The sequence below is a fragment of the Vanacampus margaritifer genome, chromosome 5, assembly GCF_051991255.1.
Source record: "Vanacampus margaritifer isolate UIUO_Vmar chromosome 5, RoL_Vmar_1.0, whole genome shotgun sequence".
Taxonomy (NCBI): domain Eukaryota; kingdom Metazoa; phylum Chordata; class Actinopteri; order Syngnathiformes; family Syngnathidae; genus Vanacampus; species Vanacampus margaritifer.
In genome coordinates, this window is record NC_135436.1 from 17936684 (window position 1) to 17956698 (window position 20015).

At 39.6% G+C, this 20015-nt stretch overlaps 1 protein-coding gene across 1 annotated transcript; it reads left to right on the top strand.

The window, feature by feature from the left end:
- The first annotated feature begins 999 nt into the window (after positions 1-999).
- LOC144052280 (mitochondrial intermediate peptidase-like) lies at positions 1000-19402 on the top strand. The gene is made up of 19 exons (XM_077566209.1): positions 1000-1617; positions 2136-2309; positions 3122-3210; positions 3290-3376; positions 3630-3693; positions 3786-3968; positions 4238-4394; positions 5024-5072; positions 5707-5767; positions 5854-5906; positions 6448-6601; positions 6697-6774; positions 7234-7441; positions 8551-8660; positions 8775-8849; positions 9064-9180; positions 11822-11943; positions 12023-12096; positions 19178-19402. The coding sequence occupies exons 1-19, from the start codon at positions 1471-1473 to the stop codon at positions 19276-19278; spliced, it is 2103 nt and encodes a 700-aa protein (XP_077422335.1). The 5' UTR covers positions 1000-1470; the 3' UTR covers positions 19279-19402.
- Positions 19403-20015: the final 613 nt, after the last annotated feature.

Consider the following 20015-nt stretch of genomic DNA (forward strand, 5'->3'; position numbering starts at 1 on the left):
ATTTTACACCCATCCATCCATCTGAACCGTTGTCTTCGGGCAGTAGGCACACCTTGATCTGTTTTTTCAATTTACCTACCATGCATGTTTTTGGAATGTGGGACAAGTAACCAAAGAAAACCCATACAGGCACAGGAGAACATGCAAACTCAGTTAAACGGCTAAATTCCAAATCACATGTATTAGGTGCAGCGATAATGTACGGTATGCTTCGCTAATGATAGATATTATAACATTTTTAATTTTTCATTTCATATATTAACCATTGTTACACATTATTAACATTTTAATTCTTTATATTAACCTTGTCGAAATGTTTTGTGTCCTGTGCAGAGCAGATGGTGTTGATTTCGGTATAATCTGACCTTAAACTGGGACATACTATTTAGTCTAAAAAAGTTCCTTCTCAGCGCTTTGAGCGAAAACACATTTGGTCCTTGAGAACAGAATCTGTTTCGAACACGCACTCCTGACTCTGTTTTCGCCATCGCTCATGGAAAAGTACCCAGAGATATGTTTTGTCTACAAATAAAAGAGAGGAGGTCTTTTAACTATAAGAAGACATTGTACATGCGGAAGAGACACATTTCGACGCTCTGAATCCCACTCTGAATCTCACCTGTTTAAGTGATGAATTAGAGGCTGTTTGAGTGTCCGGAGATCTCTGTTAGATTAAAAAATCATTTTTGCAAAGGTGTTTTTTCTTACATTAAATCTGTCTTCAAATTTTGGAACACGCAAAGAGGACAAATAATTTTATTCCTCTTTCACTAACAAATAAAATTTTGGCGTGTCTGATGTTAAATTATAAAAACTAAGACTCCTAAATATGTAGTCTTGGCATCAATTATACAATTTATGTTGTAAAATTTCAAATTGAAACAGCAGCTATTTTACCGTACATTTCAGGGATCCTTTTTAAAGGCTTATTTACGTTTACAAAAAAAAAAAAAAAGGAAACAGCAATCGTCGCATAGGTTTGACGACATCGTGTTTTCTCTTGACACACTTTCGACACATTTAGTTACTATGAGCATGAAATATATCATGTTTCGTTAACTGGAATGAACATTACAGTTCACAACACATCTTATATTAATTCGTCTATTTTAATATATTTGTGTTAGTAGTTTTTTGTTTGTTTGTTTTTCCCCGTGAAAATTCGTGCTGTAACTCGTGGTGCAAAACGACAGCAGGAGACCTGTATGTCGTCTGCTTGTTGTGTCCTCCAGCAAATTATCGGAAAGTGTGACATGTGACAAAAGCTGCCTTTTCTACTGCTAACTACAACATTTTAGTGTGTATTGATTATTTGGTATAATGCTTACGTCACATGATTTCGCTGAATTCGCCTGACTTTTTTTTAGCTCAAGCTAGCAACGAGCCTAGGGTTAGCATGTCCTCTGTCAGTCTCAGTCGGCACAAGAAGCATCAGTAACGGACATCAGTTCATCATCAGGGTAGACAAAAATGTCGGCGAGTAAAAGTTTGCTTTACTGTGTGAAACATAGAAGGTTGTGGACGTCTTTTCGCAAGAATGTCACAACATGGTCACCTGTTGGGGCAGCTTTCAATGCCAAACCCCACAAGAGACTGAAAGTGTTTGAGAAAAATGTGGTGAGTAAAGTACTGTATTGGGCATTTCTGTGCTACCTTCCTATTGAGAGAGACCAATGTGTGCACTGTGCAGTCTGTTTTGTCTATCCGCATTTGGTTCTATTTTATTCGTAATGGTTCACGTTAGGGAACCGTGCACTTATTTGTGTTGCAAATTAAGTGAACACCTTTCACAAAGAGGCTTCACATATTTAAAATGTTGCATATAAAATATAGAATCGCAACATTTTATAGTACACCAACAAACACACCAATCAAATAAATAATTATAATAATACAAATCTTAAAAATCTATCTTACTAGAATGTGTAATGTGTACAGGTGCAAGAGAAGATTGCAATAGTCCAGATATGGTGACAAACATGAATTATCATTTCTAGTTCAGAATGAGATAACATGAACTGGCTGTGAGTTTAGAAATATTTTTGACTTACAAAAGAAGAAATTAGTTACACTTTTAATATGATCATGTTCAAGTGCTTGAAACATATCTATATGCTTGCGATGTGTCATTGTAGGGTTTGTTTGGCATACCAGAGCTGAGTTCCCCTGCTGGATTCCAGGTGGCCACAAAAACAGCTCTAAAGAACACTCAGCTGCTGGTTGAAAAAGCATGTACTTCTGCTCCAGGGGTCGAGACAGTCACAGCTTTTGACCAGCTCTCTGATGGTCTTTGTAAAGTGGCAGACCTGGTAAGTTCAGCACCAAGTATCCTCTAGGCAGGCACGAGTGGTATAACCTTTTGGAGCAAAATCAGATTTCAGTCATTTTTTCCCCTCATTCGCTTAATTAAAAAAAAAGAAGAAGAAACGTGTTTAGTTTTTTTGTAGTGTTTTTCCCTTTATGGGATTTGCTTCATTACTTTTAATACCAAACAAGCTTTTAGCATGCATTTACAGTTTTTTTCTTCATCACTAAGGTAACAGAAATGATGGAAATGTTTTAAAATGATGTGAAAAAAATGTCCCACAATTAAAAATCATAAAATGAGCTTTCAAACGGCATGACTCATTTGGTTTTTTGTCGAAGACTAACTCATTGATCCCTCCAGCTCTCAGGGTCTTTTGTCATGTAGAGATGTAACAGTGATGCAAGGAGACCTCTGTTAAATGTTTGTTTCTTGAAAACACATAACTCGGGTCAAAAGTTTCCAAAAATTCAAGAAATTACTGCTCTTGTAACATATAATTGGCACCACGTCTTTGGCCATTTTCAGTACGGTAGATAGAAATTAAAGTTTCTAGTTTAGTTTTTTTTTTTAACACACTGAAGGGGTTAGAAACTTTAAATTGGCAACACAGACTTTAAACTAGCTCCTCTTTGTTCAAATCAATGTTGCTAGTGTTGCATACGTCAGCTAGGACGTGCTGTGAACTAAAGAAGCCAACAAAATAGATTGATAGAAACATACGTTGTTCATCCACAAGGGAAATTCATAATGAAAAAATACTGAACTGTTGTGTACAGTATAAAAAGTGAGGTGAATCTGTCCCTCTATTTCCAGGCGGATTTTGTCAAAGTGGCACATCCCGATCCAGTGTACCGTGAGGCTGCAGAAAAGACCTGCATTGAGATTGGCACAGTCGTGGAGAAGTAAAAGAGTAACACACAATTTCATACCATCAACACTAGTCAGTGAGATGACTATGAAATATTTCTAATTATGTTTCAGGTTGAACACCAATGTAGAGTTATGCAAGAGTTTGAAGAATTTGCTGGACAGGCCGGACCTTGTGGCTCAGCTGGACCCAGATACAAGGTGCACCGTCATTTGCCCTTTGAACTCTGGTCTTGTTTCACTTATTCTTTTGGAATGTTTAATTTTGGCTTAAAACATTTCATGTCAGTTAAAAGTTTTTTGATGGCAAAAATGTGTCCTTGGAACAGCAACTTCCACTCTACTAAGGTTGTATTCTTTATGATTGATACATTTGTTCTCTATTCTTAGAATGTGCCTGCCCCAATGTAATTTACATAGTTAAAAAAAAAATCTTGTATCCCTGTCTTTGCAGGAGAGTTGCAGAGTTATTCATGTTTGACTTTGAAATCAGCGGAATTCATCTCGATGAGAAACTGGTGAGAGGCTTGTTGCATGTGGAGATGTCATCCAGTCTGTCACTAGACAGAAATGACAGACGTTCATCTTTTGTTTTACCTTCGCATTACAGAGAAAAGAGGCAGTTGCTCTCCATGTAAAGCTCTTGGATTTGAACAATGAATTCCTGGTTGGCTCTCACATGTCCAACAGGATCGCAAGATCTGCCATTCCCGAACATCTCCACTTGCAATTTGCCAGCACAGGAAGTTTTGTGGAAGTTGGTGGTTTACATGCTGACTCTCCGGATGATTTGGTGAGTGACCATAACAATAGCATCAAGAGCAGAACGTTACTTTCATTGCTCAGTAGGTGGCGCCTTTGCTTCATAACTCATTCAAGGAGAGCCTTCATGAACAATGGACAAGCAATCATAAAATACTTTGGAATTTATTGTGTTCAGAACCATTCATGCAAAATAATGCAGCTCTAAAATTGAATATCCAGTATTTCCAATGAGAAAGTAATTTATTTGTGTTGAGACTTGTCTTAAGAATGTCTCTTGTCATTATTGCACATTTGTAGGTACGAGAAATCGCCTACAGGATTTACCTGTATCCAAACGCAGATCTGATGGAGTGTCTGGAGGAACTCCTGAGATGTAGATACAAGCTGGCCACACTGGTGGGATACGAATCCTATGGTCACAGAGCCTTGAAGGGAACGATGGCAGCAACTCCAGGTTCAGTTATATCTCAATACAGTTAGTAGGATTTAAGATAATTAGTTTGTGCCTGCAAGAAGAGTCTAAATTTTAAATGAGGAGAGCATAGAAATAACCTTCCCGTGAAAAGATTAAGCAGGGTTCCAGACTGCCCCTAAATCAGGGGTGGGCAAACTCTGTCCTCAAGGTTTTGGAGGTTTCCTTCTTCCAACACAAGGATCGTCATCAGCCTTATGCAGACCTTGCTGATGAGCTGATCATACGAATCAGCTGTGTTGGAGAAGGGAAACATCCAACAAAAACCTGCAGGACTCCGGCCCTCGAGGACCAAGTTTGCCCACCCCTGCCCTAAATTGTTACAAACTTTTGCTCCACACTTGCAGCCATTTATTAGTACTGCTGGATAGTGAAAATGATTGGAAATGTGATGTTTACTTTGCAAGTCAATTTACGATTCGTGTGTGCCCCTACATTTTCTACATGCACCCCTAAAATATCAGGCCACTGTGCTAGTAAAAAAATTTTTTTTTAAAAAGAGTCTGCGGCCCTGTTATGTGTAATTCTTTGCAACTGTCTTTACACTTACACGCTGCACAGCTATGATTGTGATTGTTTTTGTGTGCCTCTTTTATTTTTGCATATCTCAGAAACAGTGATGAGGTTTCTTCAGCTGTTAACAGACAAGCTGTCAGACAGGTACAGTTTGAGATTAATATTCATATAATTTATCATTATTTATTATGTAATGTACAGTGGACCCCCACTATTCATAGGGAATAGAGATTCATGACTAGCGAAAATCCGTATATAATTGGCACCCATTATTATGTGCATTGAAAGATTTTTTTTTTTTGCAACCCCCAGAAATCTTGGGGGAAAAAATTCTGATAAACCACCAATAAGCATTTTCCACAAAAAAGTGACTAGCTCTCGCCACCCCCTAAATAATTTTTTACATTTTTTTAATTTTTTTTTTAAATCTGTGAATAGGTAAATCCACGAGTACCGAGCCGCAAGTGGTCGGGGGTCCATTGTATGTGTATAGTTTCTTTGTTTAACTGTAATTGATGAGTTTTGTCCACTTGTTGACAAATTCTCAACAGACAATTGATGATCAGCGCAAACACTAAACAAGAGTACTTAAACGTTCTTGACTTGACAAAGACAATAATGTGTCATTTACTTTGAAGCTATCAGACAGACATCTTTGTTACAGAAACCGCTGTCACGATGGCGCTCTGCACTTCCGCATCACTGCAAACCACAACTAGAACGTTAAAAACGGTGTCATTTACATCACTAATTTGGACTTTTCCTCCAAATGTCACAGAACAGCAAAGGACTTTCAGATGATGAGTGACATGAAGAAAAAACTCAACCCTCGGCATTCAGTGGGTGACATTCTGTTTGCGTTGCAATTTTATTCCATGTTCAAATGTTTGTCATCTAAAATAACTCGCATGATGTTTTGACACAGGAGCTCATGCCGTGGGATCACCCCTTCCTTAGTGGAGTCTTGCGTGCTGAAAGGTTAGGAAACATTGTCATGTCAGTTGTCATGTCAAATGTAATTCACTCCATTTCTCAAGCAGGGGATGCTAATGGATGTAGGCGAGAACCTTGGGAATTTTAATTTCATTTTATCCAGCCCTGTTTGTATTTTAAGATCTGTTTCCCATCTTTTCTTTTTTTTAATTTTTTTTTTAACAGTCCTCTGATTTTACTAGCCTGTGCTTTCTTCCGGCTCTCACCAGCAATATTACATCAGACGGAGTCTAAATAAAATTTAATTACTGTAGTATTGACAATTCTTTATGTGTAGTCTGGGTGTAGTTTGAGTATTGTCAGTGTCATTCTTTAACGGTGGGAAATATGGTCATCTCCTGTGTGGTTTTGGACTGACTATTTGGAAGGAGAAAGAAAGTCCAGGTTCCACTTGAAAGGTTTCTTCAAGAGCTGCCTTTTGTTGATTTTGTTACTTATTTTCATCCATTACTAATGTTTTAAACCTGACCATTTTCAAAAACACACACAAAATTCTGTTCATACTGTATATGAATTTCTTGTTCAGGTACAACATCGAACCCAGCCTTTACAGCCCCTACTTCTCTCTGGGGGCCTGCATGGAGGGTTTGAACATTCTCTTCTCTCGGCTCTACGGTGTCTCCCTCATGTCTGAACACCCCAGCGCTGGAGAGGTGTGGAGCGACGACGTGCGCAAATTGGTATGCTGTTGTCTTGTGTGCTAATGGCATGTTGTTGCCTGATGTTTGAATAAACTGCAAGTTTAAAATTGTCACGTGTTTGTGCGCGTTTCCAGGCTGTGGTTCATGAAACAGAAGGGTTGCTTGGATATATCTACTGTGACTTTTTCCACCGGCAAGACAAACCTCATCAAGTGAGCATACACACAGTCTTTTTTGTTTCTTCTACTTTTTTTTTCTTCTTCTTCTTTTTTTTCTGGAGAGCTCAGTATTGTTCATTCGGTAATTTTACCGATTTGACATGTCATCATCATTGCTCTCTCTCTTTTTCTTTTTATTTTGTATGTGGGTGAGTATGTTTCTTCTAACTTCTTGACCGTACTGGCATTACCTCCATCACACTAAAACACAATGGAACCCTTGCATCCACTCCAGAATGCAATTGGTCGTCTTAATATCTTATCTATAGAAAATAGGTAACTAACCAATTGACAAGCACTTTCACTTTTGTTGGAGGAATTTAGTTTTGCATTTTGTGGAATCAAGATCATCTCTCATCCCAGAATCCAAATTGCTACAATCGAATCATCTTTTGTCAAAAAAGATAACAAAACAATAAGCATGGTTGCCCGTATACTTCCTCCCCCACATAGGATTGTCACTTCACAATACGGGGTGGTCGCTGGTGCCAGGAAACGGGTCAGTACCAGCTGCCTGTCGTAGTTCTGATGCTGAGCCTGCCCCACCCTACCAGAAGTGCCCCCACTCTGCTATCCCCAGGGATGATGGAGAACCTTTTCCACGAAATGGGTCATGCCATGCATTCAATGCTGGGTCGCACTCGTTACCAGCATGTTACAGGTGAGCTCAGCAGGTGTAACGTTAAAGCCTTATTTTAAAGCTTTTACATTATGCGCTAACCTGGCAATAGCCACATTGATAATTGTGATTCACTTACGAGAGTTCTCCACAATATCAATCTGGGACTTCTCCACGGTGATTTGCTTTGGAAAGGTGGGACATTCTGTACAACAGTTCGATCTGATTGGACGATGTGGCATCTTGTTCACGTTTGTTTTGACCAATCACGGCAACAGATGAAAATGTCTTCGGTCTCTTTTTTTTGGGGGGGTGGGAGGCATGAACATCTTTACCAGTTGAAAATGCACAAAGCGCTGCTGTTCAACACGGAAATGGTGAATAATTCTGCAAGAGCAGAATTAATTGCAGCGTCCATTCGTACATGTTAGATTAGTTTGTTTCCCACAGTGTCGGCGCTTCCTGGTTTTGTTCATAGTTGCATATCCCGCCCCCAAACACACTCGCTCTGGGATTGGTCCGAACTGATCGGTAGAAATCAACGGGCTCGGTACAAGATGTATTCTCCGGAGTTTGTAAAATCACAAATACCGCGAGAATTCAGCTTGCAGAGCAAGGTTAATTATGTGCGGCCGCAGCATTAGAAAACCCTGCACAATCCAACAGGATCTAAAATTTGGAGGAAGGATTTCTAATTTTAAAAGTTTTGACTGACAGAGGTATTGATTAAGAATTTTTTTTTCAATTGTTAGTGTTGATTACAGTGTACAGTGATGGGGACCGGACCGATCCCTGAGTAGCAAAAAAAACTGTGTAATTGATGCCCATTGAAATGTATTGGAAGGAAGAAGAAAACGTTTTTTTTTAACTAATAAAAAAATCGTAAAAAAATGTTGATGATAAAATAGAGTTAAAAAAAATATTGAAAAAATAAAATATATATTTACAAAAAACTCCACAAGTAGGTAAGTCCATGGGTGTTAAACTTTGCAGATGTGCACACTACATGATCCTAATATTGGTCTCTTGAGAGCAGCAAGCAAAACTGATCACTTTGTAAAGGCACCATTTTGGATACAGCTCTGCACTTGTATTATGTTATGAATGCCGTTTTGGACCTTTTCCCACAACTCTTATTTCTGATCCTCCAGGAACTAGATGTGCAACAGATTTCGCAGAAGTGCCCTCCATCCTCATGGAGTACTTTGCCGCCGACTATCGAGTCGTCAGCCAGTTTGCACGTCATTATGAAACTGGACAGGTACACTTGAAACGTATGCACGAGGAACAAGATCTCAAAAGTTTTAAGAAATATATATGTAGACTTACGGTATGCTTTCAATAGAGGATGAACTGTGTTTCAATGTCTTGTCAGCCTCTGCCTGAGAGTATGGTGACTCGACTGTGTGAGTCCAAGAAGGTGTGCGGTGCCGCAGACACCCAGCTGCAGGTACTACCAAACACACAAACCCAGGCGAAGCCACGTTACAAACTGGCAGTGAATATCTTTATAACGTCTCATTTTTCTGCAGCTTCATCTGCTGCACAATGCACTGTGGGATTGTTAACAGACAATCAATATGCTGTACTTCATAATTCAGCATTATTTCTTGTTTTAATGTTAATCATGTTTAATCAATGACGTTTTTGTTGTCCCTGGGCAGATTTTCTATGCTGCACTGGACCAGATTTACCACGGTAAACCCCAAAATCATTCCACCACTGAAATTCTGCAAGAGATGCAGCAGAAGTTCTACGGTTTGCCTTACACACCCAATACAGTACGTTTCAATCTCTCAATAAGGTATTTGGTGTAAATTCTAGATGTCCTGGACAATTCCATAGAAAAAAATTATCAAAGAGACTTCATGTAGGTGTAATTGGCCAAATGACCCAATACTTTTGTCAAATTAGTGTATTTGCGCTGCACTGTCACGCAACAAGCTATATTGAGGAGTCATAGTGCGGCCTTTTGATGTCTTCTTATTTGATCCCAGCACAGTTCAAAAGATTAAAGCCATAGCCGTTTTTTTGAAGATCCGGTAAAACCACAAAGCAGGTCTTTTTTGAATGAGCTCTCCCTTGAGGAAATATTTGAAACGCTTCTTGTTTCTTTAATGGAAAAAAAAAAGAGCTCAGCATTTCCTCCCACATTTACAGCTGTGGGCTAGGAGAAGAGGCCAGAAGGGAGAAGAGAATCAAAAACAAAGTTCGTATTGGAGACAGGGAATGGCCTTCATTGTGCGTTTGCTCTGGGCTATAATTACGTGCATCTATGAAAAGAGATTACGTTGCTGCTCTATGCCTGTATTTATTTCAGTGTCTGGTCAGTATTTCTTCACCCACGCTTCAGGTCGTGCCTCACTTCTTTTTCAGATGTTATCTCCACATGTAGTGTTTTTAATATAGTGATATGTTTCCCTTTTCAACTTGCACTGATAGGTCTAGCAGACGTTCACCTCAGCCAACCGCAGCAGGATTGTTTTCCCATTTCGAGTTGCACAGCGCAATTGTGGAGCCTCACTCTCTCAAGGATGGGAACAGTGTGGTTTGTAGCTGGCCAAAATGGTGGGCCTCTATCTACGTAGTTGGGCTATAATATAAGCCGCTTTGATGTATTCTAAAAACTTGGAGGAGAGAGACCAGGAGGAACGTAGTCAAAGTGGAAAAGACACTCAATAAATGACTCGCAACTTAATCCTTTATTCTATAAATACGTTTTGACTAGTGATGGGATTTGCTGTACATTATAGAAAGAATACTGTCATAATGTGTTATCAAGGATACCAATCATTTCACAATACAGCGATTATATCACCATGGTATCCATGTACCTGTGATTGACTAGCTGGGAAATTGAAAGCAGATTTTGGAACCTCTAATCACACACATGACTCAACCTACACTTAAACTGAAACTTAAATCCACCCATCATCGTAGCTGTACGCAGGAATGGTAACCTCAGGCAAGTAAACATTAGAGTGGCTAATGGGTTATAGGGAGACAGATTCTAAACATTCTGGCCAGCATGTGTGTAGCTTACAGAGTGGCGCTATCGGTTGCTGGCTGTGTGAGGAAAGGGAAGATCAGCTGTGAGTAACACGGACCACATGGTCAGCATTTCAGTTGAGGATGATATTTGTATATAAACAGCAGCAGGCAAGAGTTTATGCTAATATGTGATTCTTTGCTTGGGTGCGCAAGGACACACAGCATTAAAGCCACGTTATCATTGTATAAATTCCCCAGTAGTTCCAACAGTTAGTCGAGACCATAAGAAGTTTGAGGAGAAGAACCCCGAGGCAACTGCACACAGGACAGATGAGAGGAACCCTTTTACTGTTTTGGAATTTCCATGTTTTGTCCTTTGAAATGGGAGCCCCTTCCTTGTGTTTTGATAGTTTGTCAGAGTTTCGTTGGAAGAAAAGTGAACAATATAATGACGGCAATAAAGACAGTGGAAACAGCTCTAAGAGATGAGAATGACATCTACACTTTGACTCAATCACAGACTGAGTGGTTTATGTCTCGTCAGTGATGCTTCTCACGCATTTGTTTTGCATCCCATCAAAATGTCCTTTTACTTAGATGTTATATATATATATATATATATATATATATATATATATATATATATATATATATATATATATATATATATATCAAAAATATATAAGTTACTTTCATATACTGATAAAATGTCTTTACCCATCTCGAAATGGGAGACAGACTTGTCTATAGCTCCGGAATCTTACTTTTGGATTCAAGTTTGTGAAAACGTATTTAAAATGACAAAACACACAAATTTACAACTTATCCAATATAAAATTATTCACAGAACATACATTACTCAATATATGATGAACAAAATGGGACTCTCAGACTCCGACATTTGTCTCCAGTGTTTACAAAACACTACAGACACTTATTTTTATGCATTCCGGTTATGTATTTCTGGACTAAAGTCTTAGAAAAACTTTCCGCTATCTTGGACTGTAGGATACCTTTATCTCCAAACTTGTGTTTGCTAGGTGACCTAACAACAACTGACTTACCACATAAACAATTTCAATCTACACTTGTAGCCCTTACTATCGCAAAAAAAACAATTCTTGTTAACTGGAAAAATAAACAAACTCTGAATATCGACCAATGGTCTAACCTCCTCATAAATCACATTTTAATGGAAAAAAATATCTGCCTCAAATAAAAACCAAATATCAAAATTTATAGAAACATGGTCTACTTATATAGAATATTTTAACCTAAATCTGGTTACTTAATTCTGCCTGTTAGCGAGAGCCACCACATCGTGATAACTTACATTGATGTATTTGGCAATTTGTAACCAATGGTTGTGTTTTTATAGTAAAAAAAAAATATGTATATATATACTGTATATGTTATGTCTATTATTCACAGGCATGGCAGCTGAGATTTAGCCATCTCATTGGTTATGGAGCCAAATACTATTCTTACCTCATGTCCCGAGCTGTGGCCTCCATGGTGTGGAAGCAGTGTTTCCTTCAGGATCCTTTAAACAGGTGAGATGACGGGTTTTTGCATCAAAACGCCACTTCAGTGAAGACTAAAGCCTCATCACCTCTCTCACGTGTCTGTCAGGGACATGGGCGAGCGTTACCGTCGAGAGATGCTAACTCACGGAGGAGCCAAGGAGCCCATGTTGATGGTGGAAGGTAAAACACTCCGTCTCAGATGTGACCACCTCCCCAATGACATTAAATGAACATGTAACATGTCGGCTTGGCCCTCCTCAGCAAGCATTCCAGTTTCACGTGTGGCCCCTTTGCAAAATGAGTTGCCCACCCCCTGCCAAGACATCTTGGTCTTCTGATTAGCCTTACAGGTGTCTTCAAACTTCAAAATACTTTGAGATGGTCTTATAGCCTTTACCTTTAACGTGCTTGTCTATCGTTTTCTTTCCAATCTCCTGAGAAAACCCTGTTCTTTGCTTCCTTTGGTCCATGTTTAGTGTGGCACACACTGTGTCACTGAAAGGTGACTACTACCCTTTCAATAGGCCAACTGACTGATTACAAGACAAAACATTTGACTAAAACCAATGCACTGAGAGCGTACCATACATTTATAATGAATAGTCTATGCCAATTTCGTTTGGCCTATTATTACTATGTTTTTGTTATGAAAGTTGATATAGTAGTGAGGAAAACAGTTTTTTTTAATGGGAGTTAAATTAAATCATTCTGATGTAAGATTCTGTAGGTATTGTGTGTGTTTATCAGTTTAGGCCGCACTTGAGACATTTACAGATGCTGCGGGTATGTTTTGGCATGCTGTGCTCTGTATTTTGTAGTTTTGCACACTTTGCAATGTTAGTTTACAGGTGTTGTCAGTTCACAATTGGTGATGATAAATGCCACTTAAGTCTTCAGTCACCACTGTGACAACCTCTTACTAATCACAGCTGGTAATTCCAGTGCAACGCGGTTAACTTTTAATGAAGATTTTTTTTTTTTTTTTTTTGCTTGTGTGGGAATTTTGCAGCTATATTGTGACAAACACCCTGCAGCATTTTGGCGTGTCTCTGTTGGACGTTCAAGAAGTTGAGTAGCACTAAGAACAACCACACCCAATTTCCACAATTTGTTTGATTGCATGATTTTATCCTTCAACTTTATAGTAAGGAAGTAACTTATATGTAAACAAAGGTCAGCAAACAATTTAGTCCATGACCTGGAAAAGTAAACCTTTTTTATTATTATTATTATTATTTATTTATTTTCTGTATAAATAGCCATTGCCATCTACTTGTTGGGCATACATATTACAGCATTTACAGTTACTGTTGTTTTCCCCCCATGTCAGTGTGAATGGCTTGTTCCTAATGTCCTCTGGCTGTGGCGTGTCAGGACAAGACATGCCAAGGAGAGTAGGGAGTTAAGAACAGAAACATCAGCAGATGATTGGGAGTTTTACTTTAAATCTTTTCCACAAGGGTTTCCTCCTCCCTCCTCCAATATTGTGCCCCACTTCTAGCTGCAACCAGACCACCCTTTGCCTCTGAAAAGGCAGCCCACTCCTGATCCGATTCTTGTTATTTGCACTGCCTTTGAGCTGCATTTTTCTGTCTTTCAGGGAGCTCTTATCAAACCCTGTGGTTATCTTTCTTAGTAGTTCAATGTCTGTAGGGAGGTATTGGCAGCATCAATTCATTTGCGTCTGACTTTCATTCTGTGCACCATAATCGTCGCCTTCGTTTGTCATATTTTGTATGTAAATATTTTGTTGTTCACGCTACAGTAATGCTAAGGTTCATTTCCAGTGTAAAGCGTTTTCTATGGGATAGTGACAAAGTAACTCTTTGAGACAAAAACGAAGGTCACTGGAGACTTGGAAGAAGGATACACAATCCAGATCCATATAATCTTTCAAACAAAGGTCCTTGTAAATTGAGGTGTGTAGCTTTCTCTTCAGCAAGGCGGCAGAGAGGGCATACCATGGAATAGGACCGGCCCATCAATGCCTCACCGGGGCTACACAGTTCCATGTGCTGTATGCTGTTGGCTGTTTTCTACAAGAGACAGTATTGAAATTCAAACCTGCAGAGAAGCATGGAGAAAGAGTGGGAGGGGGTGAAGAGGAAGAAAAGAGGTGATCGAGCGGCTGAACTGACTTTTTTTTTTTTGTGGCTACTGAGTCTGCCTTTATGGCCTCAAAAAAATCCCATAGCCTTGACCAGTGAGTTCTGAAACTTGATCTAATGAGTAAAAGGATATACACACAATTGTGTTTTTGTGCTGTGAAGATAATTAGTAGCAATAATTAATGTTACCTAATCATGTTAAAAGGTTTTTGTGGCTCCTGGTGATTAAAATAAGAGGTTGTTTTACTGCCTCTATTAGAACCCTTCCTCAATAGTCTGATGGACAGGGTGTGTTGGAGGTGCTTAGTCAGCTAAGGAAGCCTCCTGGCTGTGTGCACCATTAACCGATGTCTTGCTTCACTTTGCGGGCCTCCTAAGTGTGGTTTTAAGAAATGGTATCAAACTTCAAAGGTGTAATTACGGCGTCTGTGAGCCCATCATTTGCCTGCAGGTTGGCCAGAGGTGTAATGTCTTGCCTCAAATAGTCACAGGCAGGCAACTCAAACAGCTATTTGAAGCAGCCACAAATGTGCTTCATCCAACTTTGTTCCGCTGCTTTGCCATCTCCATTTTGTTCATAGTGCCGTACGTAAAGCTGCAGAGGCATTGAGGCCGCAACTCAAGTTACTGCACGCTGAGGTTTGCACACATTTTAAATGTATGAAGGCATACGGTTTCCTCTCCAAGCTGCGAGGCCAATTAAAGTTATGAAAGAGCAGAAACACTGCCAAGCCCAGAGGACTGGGATCCATAGCCAGGTTCAGTGAAGCATTCGGATTGGCTGGATACAGTTTTCATAATGTCCAGCAGTAACGGGTAAAATAAAAAGCCTTGTTTATTTGTGTTGTTGTGACACACAAATTTATTACCTCTACCAACCGCAAAGGCAAGAGGTAATTATGATACTACGGTGCCCTGACTTATTGCTCGTTCTTATCTGACTGCATGCTGCTGATTGCAGAATCTACTACTTGGCACATTGTGGTCAGAGCCACAAACAAATACTGCAGTCGGCTCTACACTAAACCCTGGACAACCCACGGGGTCAAATATGGCCCCTATAAATTCTGCTACTCAAATAACAGACTTTTTTTTTTTTTTTTTAATTTACAAATGAAACTTCAAAAGTCCAGAGTGCCACTTCTGACCCCTGCATGGGGCCATCTAGTGGATGAATATTGCACTTACATGAGCCAGAGTGGTGGTGACAAGATGGCTGGCAACATGCTGTTTTGTTGAGCTGGAAATCAATCCAAACAAAACCATCTTCTCAGCAAACCATCAGATGCTAAAATTGTGTTTTTTTTGTTAATCTATTTCATATCATGTTGCAGAATGCCTAGGAGTATGTTATATATATTTTTTTTTTCTTTTTTTTTGGGGGGGGGGGGGATAAATTAGCAACTCTGAGCTAGTTCAAAAAAAGGGTTAAAATTGAAAAAACATACTGTATATTTTGGTGTTCAGTGAACTTATAGCAATCATTTAATGTATAATTCATAATTTTCCAAAGAAGAAAAGGGTTCTTGGGTTCTCCAGGGTTAAAAAATACAAAATAAATTTGCCTTGGCGGTGGTCCGCACTCACTTTTATTCATGTTTACTGGCGAATGAAGCTCCTCAGAAAGTTTCCTCCCAGTGGCCAAACTGTTTTGGCAGTATCTAAGATATTTGCAAGCCGTTTCCAAGTGGATCTTCAGCTTTTTTTTTTTTGTTTTGTCCCCAGAGCGCTCATTATGACGGGCTCCGAGCTGTTAAGCGGCCACATAGGTCGTCACTGGACTCGATACCCATCTCCCACCACCCTTTTAAGTAAATAAACAAGACATCCAGTGCGCGTGCTCGTAAAACTGAAACGGAGCTTCAGCGTTTAAAACATCCTCTGCTCGCATTGAGCAGGAGCTAGCTCATGAGGTTCTCCTTTAGCTTTGCTCAGCGGTGATAAGGAATTTTGACATTTGCAGCTCTGTGACAGTTCAAAATATTTGTCGTGCATGCATAGGTTTGAGAGAGCTTGTGTGTGGTCAATTTTTAGGCTCCATGTTGCTCAACCCTTCACCCTTACATTGAGCGGATTGTTCTCTTGTTTTGTCTCTTGTCTTCCACACCCCCTTGTTTTCCCCTCAACAATCCAATCAGATCCCGCTGAGTGTTGTTATGGCTCTGAGGTTATCTTGGCATTCTATTCCAAACTCTCCCAGGGATCTGGGCTGAGAAAGGTTTCTCTCCAAGGAGCTTGTTTATTGAATGCCTAGGCTGAGATCCAGTCCAAGAGCTGCTGGATTAGACTTTTTTTTTTAATGCTCATCTTAAAATCGGTGTAATGTGATTTAATGAAATTGACCTCACAATTAACTTATACAGTAGTGGTGGGTGGTCACAAGTCTGCAAGGCCTTCTCCGCTGGCCTAAACACAAACAAATGTACACCTATCAGTGAAAATGTCAACATTTGATCAAGTTAGCCATTTTCCCTACTCGGTGTCACTCGTTAGTTTTACAAGGTCTCTTAAAAATAATGACCTAATTCATAATTTGACCAAAAATATTTTTGTGCCTTAACCCTGGAGAACTCAAGAACCCTTTTCTTCTTTGGAAAATTATGAATTATACATTAAATGACTGCTACAAGTTCACTGAACACCAAAATATATGTTTTTTCAATTTTAACCCTTGTTTTTTTTTTAACTAGCTCAGAGTTGCTAATTTATCAAAATCTATATATAAAACATACTCCTAGGCATTCTGCAACATGATATGAAATAGATTAACAAAAAAAAAACACAATTTTACCATTTGATGGTTTGCTGAGAAGATGGTTTTGTTTGCATTGATTTCCAGCTCAACAAAACAGCATGTTGCCAGCCATCTTGTCACCACCACTCTGGCTCATGTAAGTGCAATATTCATCCACTAAATGGCCCCATGCAGGGGTCAGAAGTGGCACTCTGGACTTATGAAGTTAAATTTGTAAAAAAAAAAAAAAAGTATTTGTTATTTGAGTAGCAGAATTTATAGGGGGCCAAATTTGACCCCGTGGGTTCTCCAGGGTTAAACATCTCAGGATGCTAGCTACCTATGCTAAAATCGGCTACATCCTTAGTTATCAGATCCTTCAATTCGACCCCTGACATGAAATGACTAATAATATCAGTTAAGTGTTTTCTGGAAAGGCCATTATTTTAGGAAGGTACGATGCTTATTTAAAAATGTGCAGTGTTTTCACTTTTGTGAATGGTGCTCGCGTTTTGACGTGAGTTTCAGAAAGTCATAGAAGGGGGACCATCCTTGGAAATGTATTGGTTGATTCATGGATCAAACACCGGTTGCCAATTTTGCAGTTTGGTTCTCGAACAGTTGTACATGTACTTAAAATGCCCTTTAAGGGTATTGTGTATTTTAAGTTCATTCTGAAATTTCACCCAAAAGCCAATAATTTTTTTCCCGAAGTGTATGTGCGCTGCAATTGGCTGATGACCAGACCAGGGTTTACCGTGTCTAATGAGTACAAAGACTAAAGAAAATGGATGGCTGGAAATCACCAGTTGGAATAAAAGCCCTTCTTCCTTTTCAAAGGAGGTCATTTGTGGCAATTGATAGGGGAATTGATGCTTTTCATGTGGCTGCCTTGGGGGAGGGCGGATGTTCCCCTGGGAGCTGGGCTCATGTGGTCATGGTGGTTCAGGGACCCCGACGTTGTGTATCATCTTGTAGCCAGAGGGCAGGGTGGCGTGGTCTGCCCCGTAAGAGTAGACCAGTGTCTCTCGCCGTTGCGCGCCTTAACCAGTTTCAGCTTCTGTCACACACTCCTGTGTATGTACATGTGTGTGTGTGTGTGTGTTCACCGTGTGAACCTTTTTGCATCTCCAGTCATGCGCGCCTGCGCAGATGTGGGTGTGTGTGCGACCCATGCAGGAAACCCAGTCAGGGAGTCGGTGCGGTTAGCGCGTCTATTTACATTGGCAGGTCCACAGGGGGGGAAACGAAGCGACTTCAAAGCGAGCGTCCTACTGAAGTGCAAAGCCAGCAAAGGGTGGGGGGGGGGTGTGGGGGGGGTTGAGTCTTCCACGCATGAGCTCACCTACAAATGTACAAAACACACACCGTACTCGTGTTTACTCTGTAGTGTAATAACAGTCAACTGTCTCGTGATCACGTGTTTTGAGTTCACTTGTTTGCTATGGACTTTTTGTTTTGGAAGAAAGCATATCAGCGGCCATCGCACACTTTAGACTATTGGTACGCATCTATTTTATAAGGTTTCAAAAACAAGATATAAATCCTTGAATTCTCATGAGTAAAAAAAAGTAAGTGGCGACTGGACTGGGCAATTGGTGAAGTTGGCCCAGTTTTTTTTTTCTTTCTCCTTTCCAGCAGTGATGTGCACGGAGGGCCTTCAAAGCCAAAAGCACTGACCTGTATTTAAAACTAAACACTATTTATATGGGATTTTTAATAGGTTTTAGGTGAACTAATGAGTACACACTCACACGCACGCACACACACACACGTACACACATACACACGCACATGCACATACTCACCCACATACAAAATAAAAATAAAAAGAGAGAGAGCAATGATGATGACATGTCAAATCTGTAAAATTACCGAATGAACAATACTGAGCTCTAAAGAAAAAAAAAAACCTTAACACTATTTCCAGCATTCTTTTCTTCATTTCATTGCATGTCTTGGCTACGCAGCTTCCTGGCATTTGTGTTTTTTTTGTACAATCAGATGTCAGCTTCTTCTTGTTTGCCATATCAATGGAAACTTCCCAGAATCTTTAAATCAGGTTTGCTGGACGATACCAAATAGACCCAATTGAAATGTGTGTTGTTGTTTTTTACAAATCTGAACCAATCAACTTTCCGATTCCATAAACAGAGCCAGCTAGAAGGCGTCAGGAGATGTCAGCATTTTTCCATCATGGGGAGGGGTTCATACCTACTTTATTTACTTTATGAGAAGCCAATGAGCAAGAAAAGACGACAGATTGAAAATTGAAATAGTGAGCGAAGGCCCACGTATGAAAGGCATCCACCACCCGCCTTGTTTTCCAGAATGTATTTTATTGTACGATCTACGGCGTAGTGATTCAATGTAAAAACAAATCATGTATTAAAACTCTTTGTATGTTTTTGTGTCACAGGTATGCTTCAAAGGCGGCCCACCATAGAGGACTTCGTGGAGGCGCTGGTGTCGGAGCTCCAGCCAAACTTTGAGACATTTGTCATGGACTCGGAAAGCTGAAATGTGATTTTTATTTTATTTTTTTTGCTAGAGGAACAAAATGTATTTAAACTACATTGAGTTGGGGATACATGCAAAGGCTTCTTAATAACTAATGTGTCATTATTAAATGGTAAGAACTTTATATGTTGATTACTTTTTCATGTGTTTGATGGAATATCCGTCCATCTAGTTTCGCTAATCTGATCATCAGCCAATCAAAGTGTACATATGGACTATCATTCACACCTATAATTGAGATGATTCATGAAGAGGGGAGAGCAAGCAAGCTGTCATAGTTTTAACTAAATGATTATTTCCCACAAGAACAATGTTTTTGTTTTTTTAATCATCTCTACTTTTTTTCTTCAATATCTGTACTACTTTAGGAGAGAGCTTATTAAAAGCAGAGGTGACAAAATACTCCGACTTTTGCCACCTCTAGTTCTCCTTATGAAAAATATAATACGATAGATCAAACAATATTTATTATACCATCTATTGAGACAGTAACCGTTTTTTTTTCTTCCTTTCTTTGTGGGAAGGGCCTTCTCAAATGTTCTCGCATCGTATTTAATTCCACTCCCCGGCTGTAGATAGAAAGAGTTGGAAATCCCCATGACACCTGCATCACTTTCCTATCCTGTAATTTTAGCACCCGGTGCTAGGTCATGCTAAAGCCACACACAGACACGTGAGCCTGTGCTAGACTTACAAGTAGTTCATATTAACACTTTCATACGGTCATTAGCACCTGA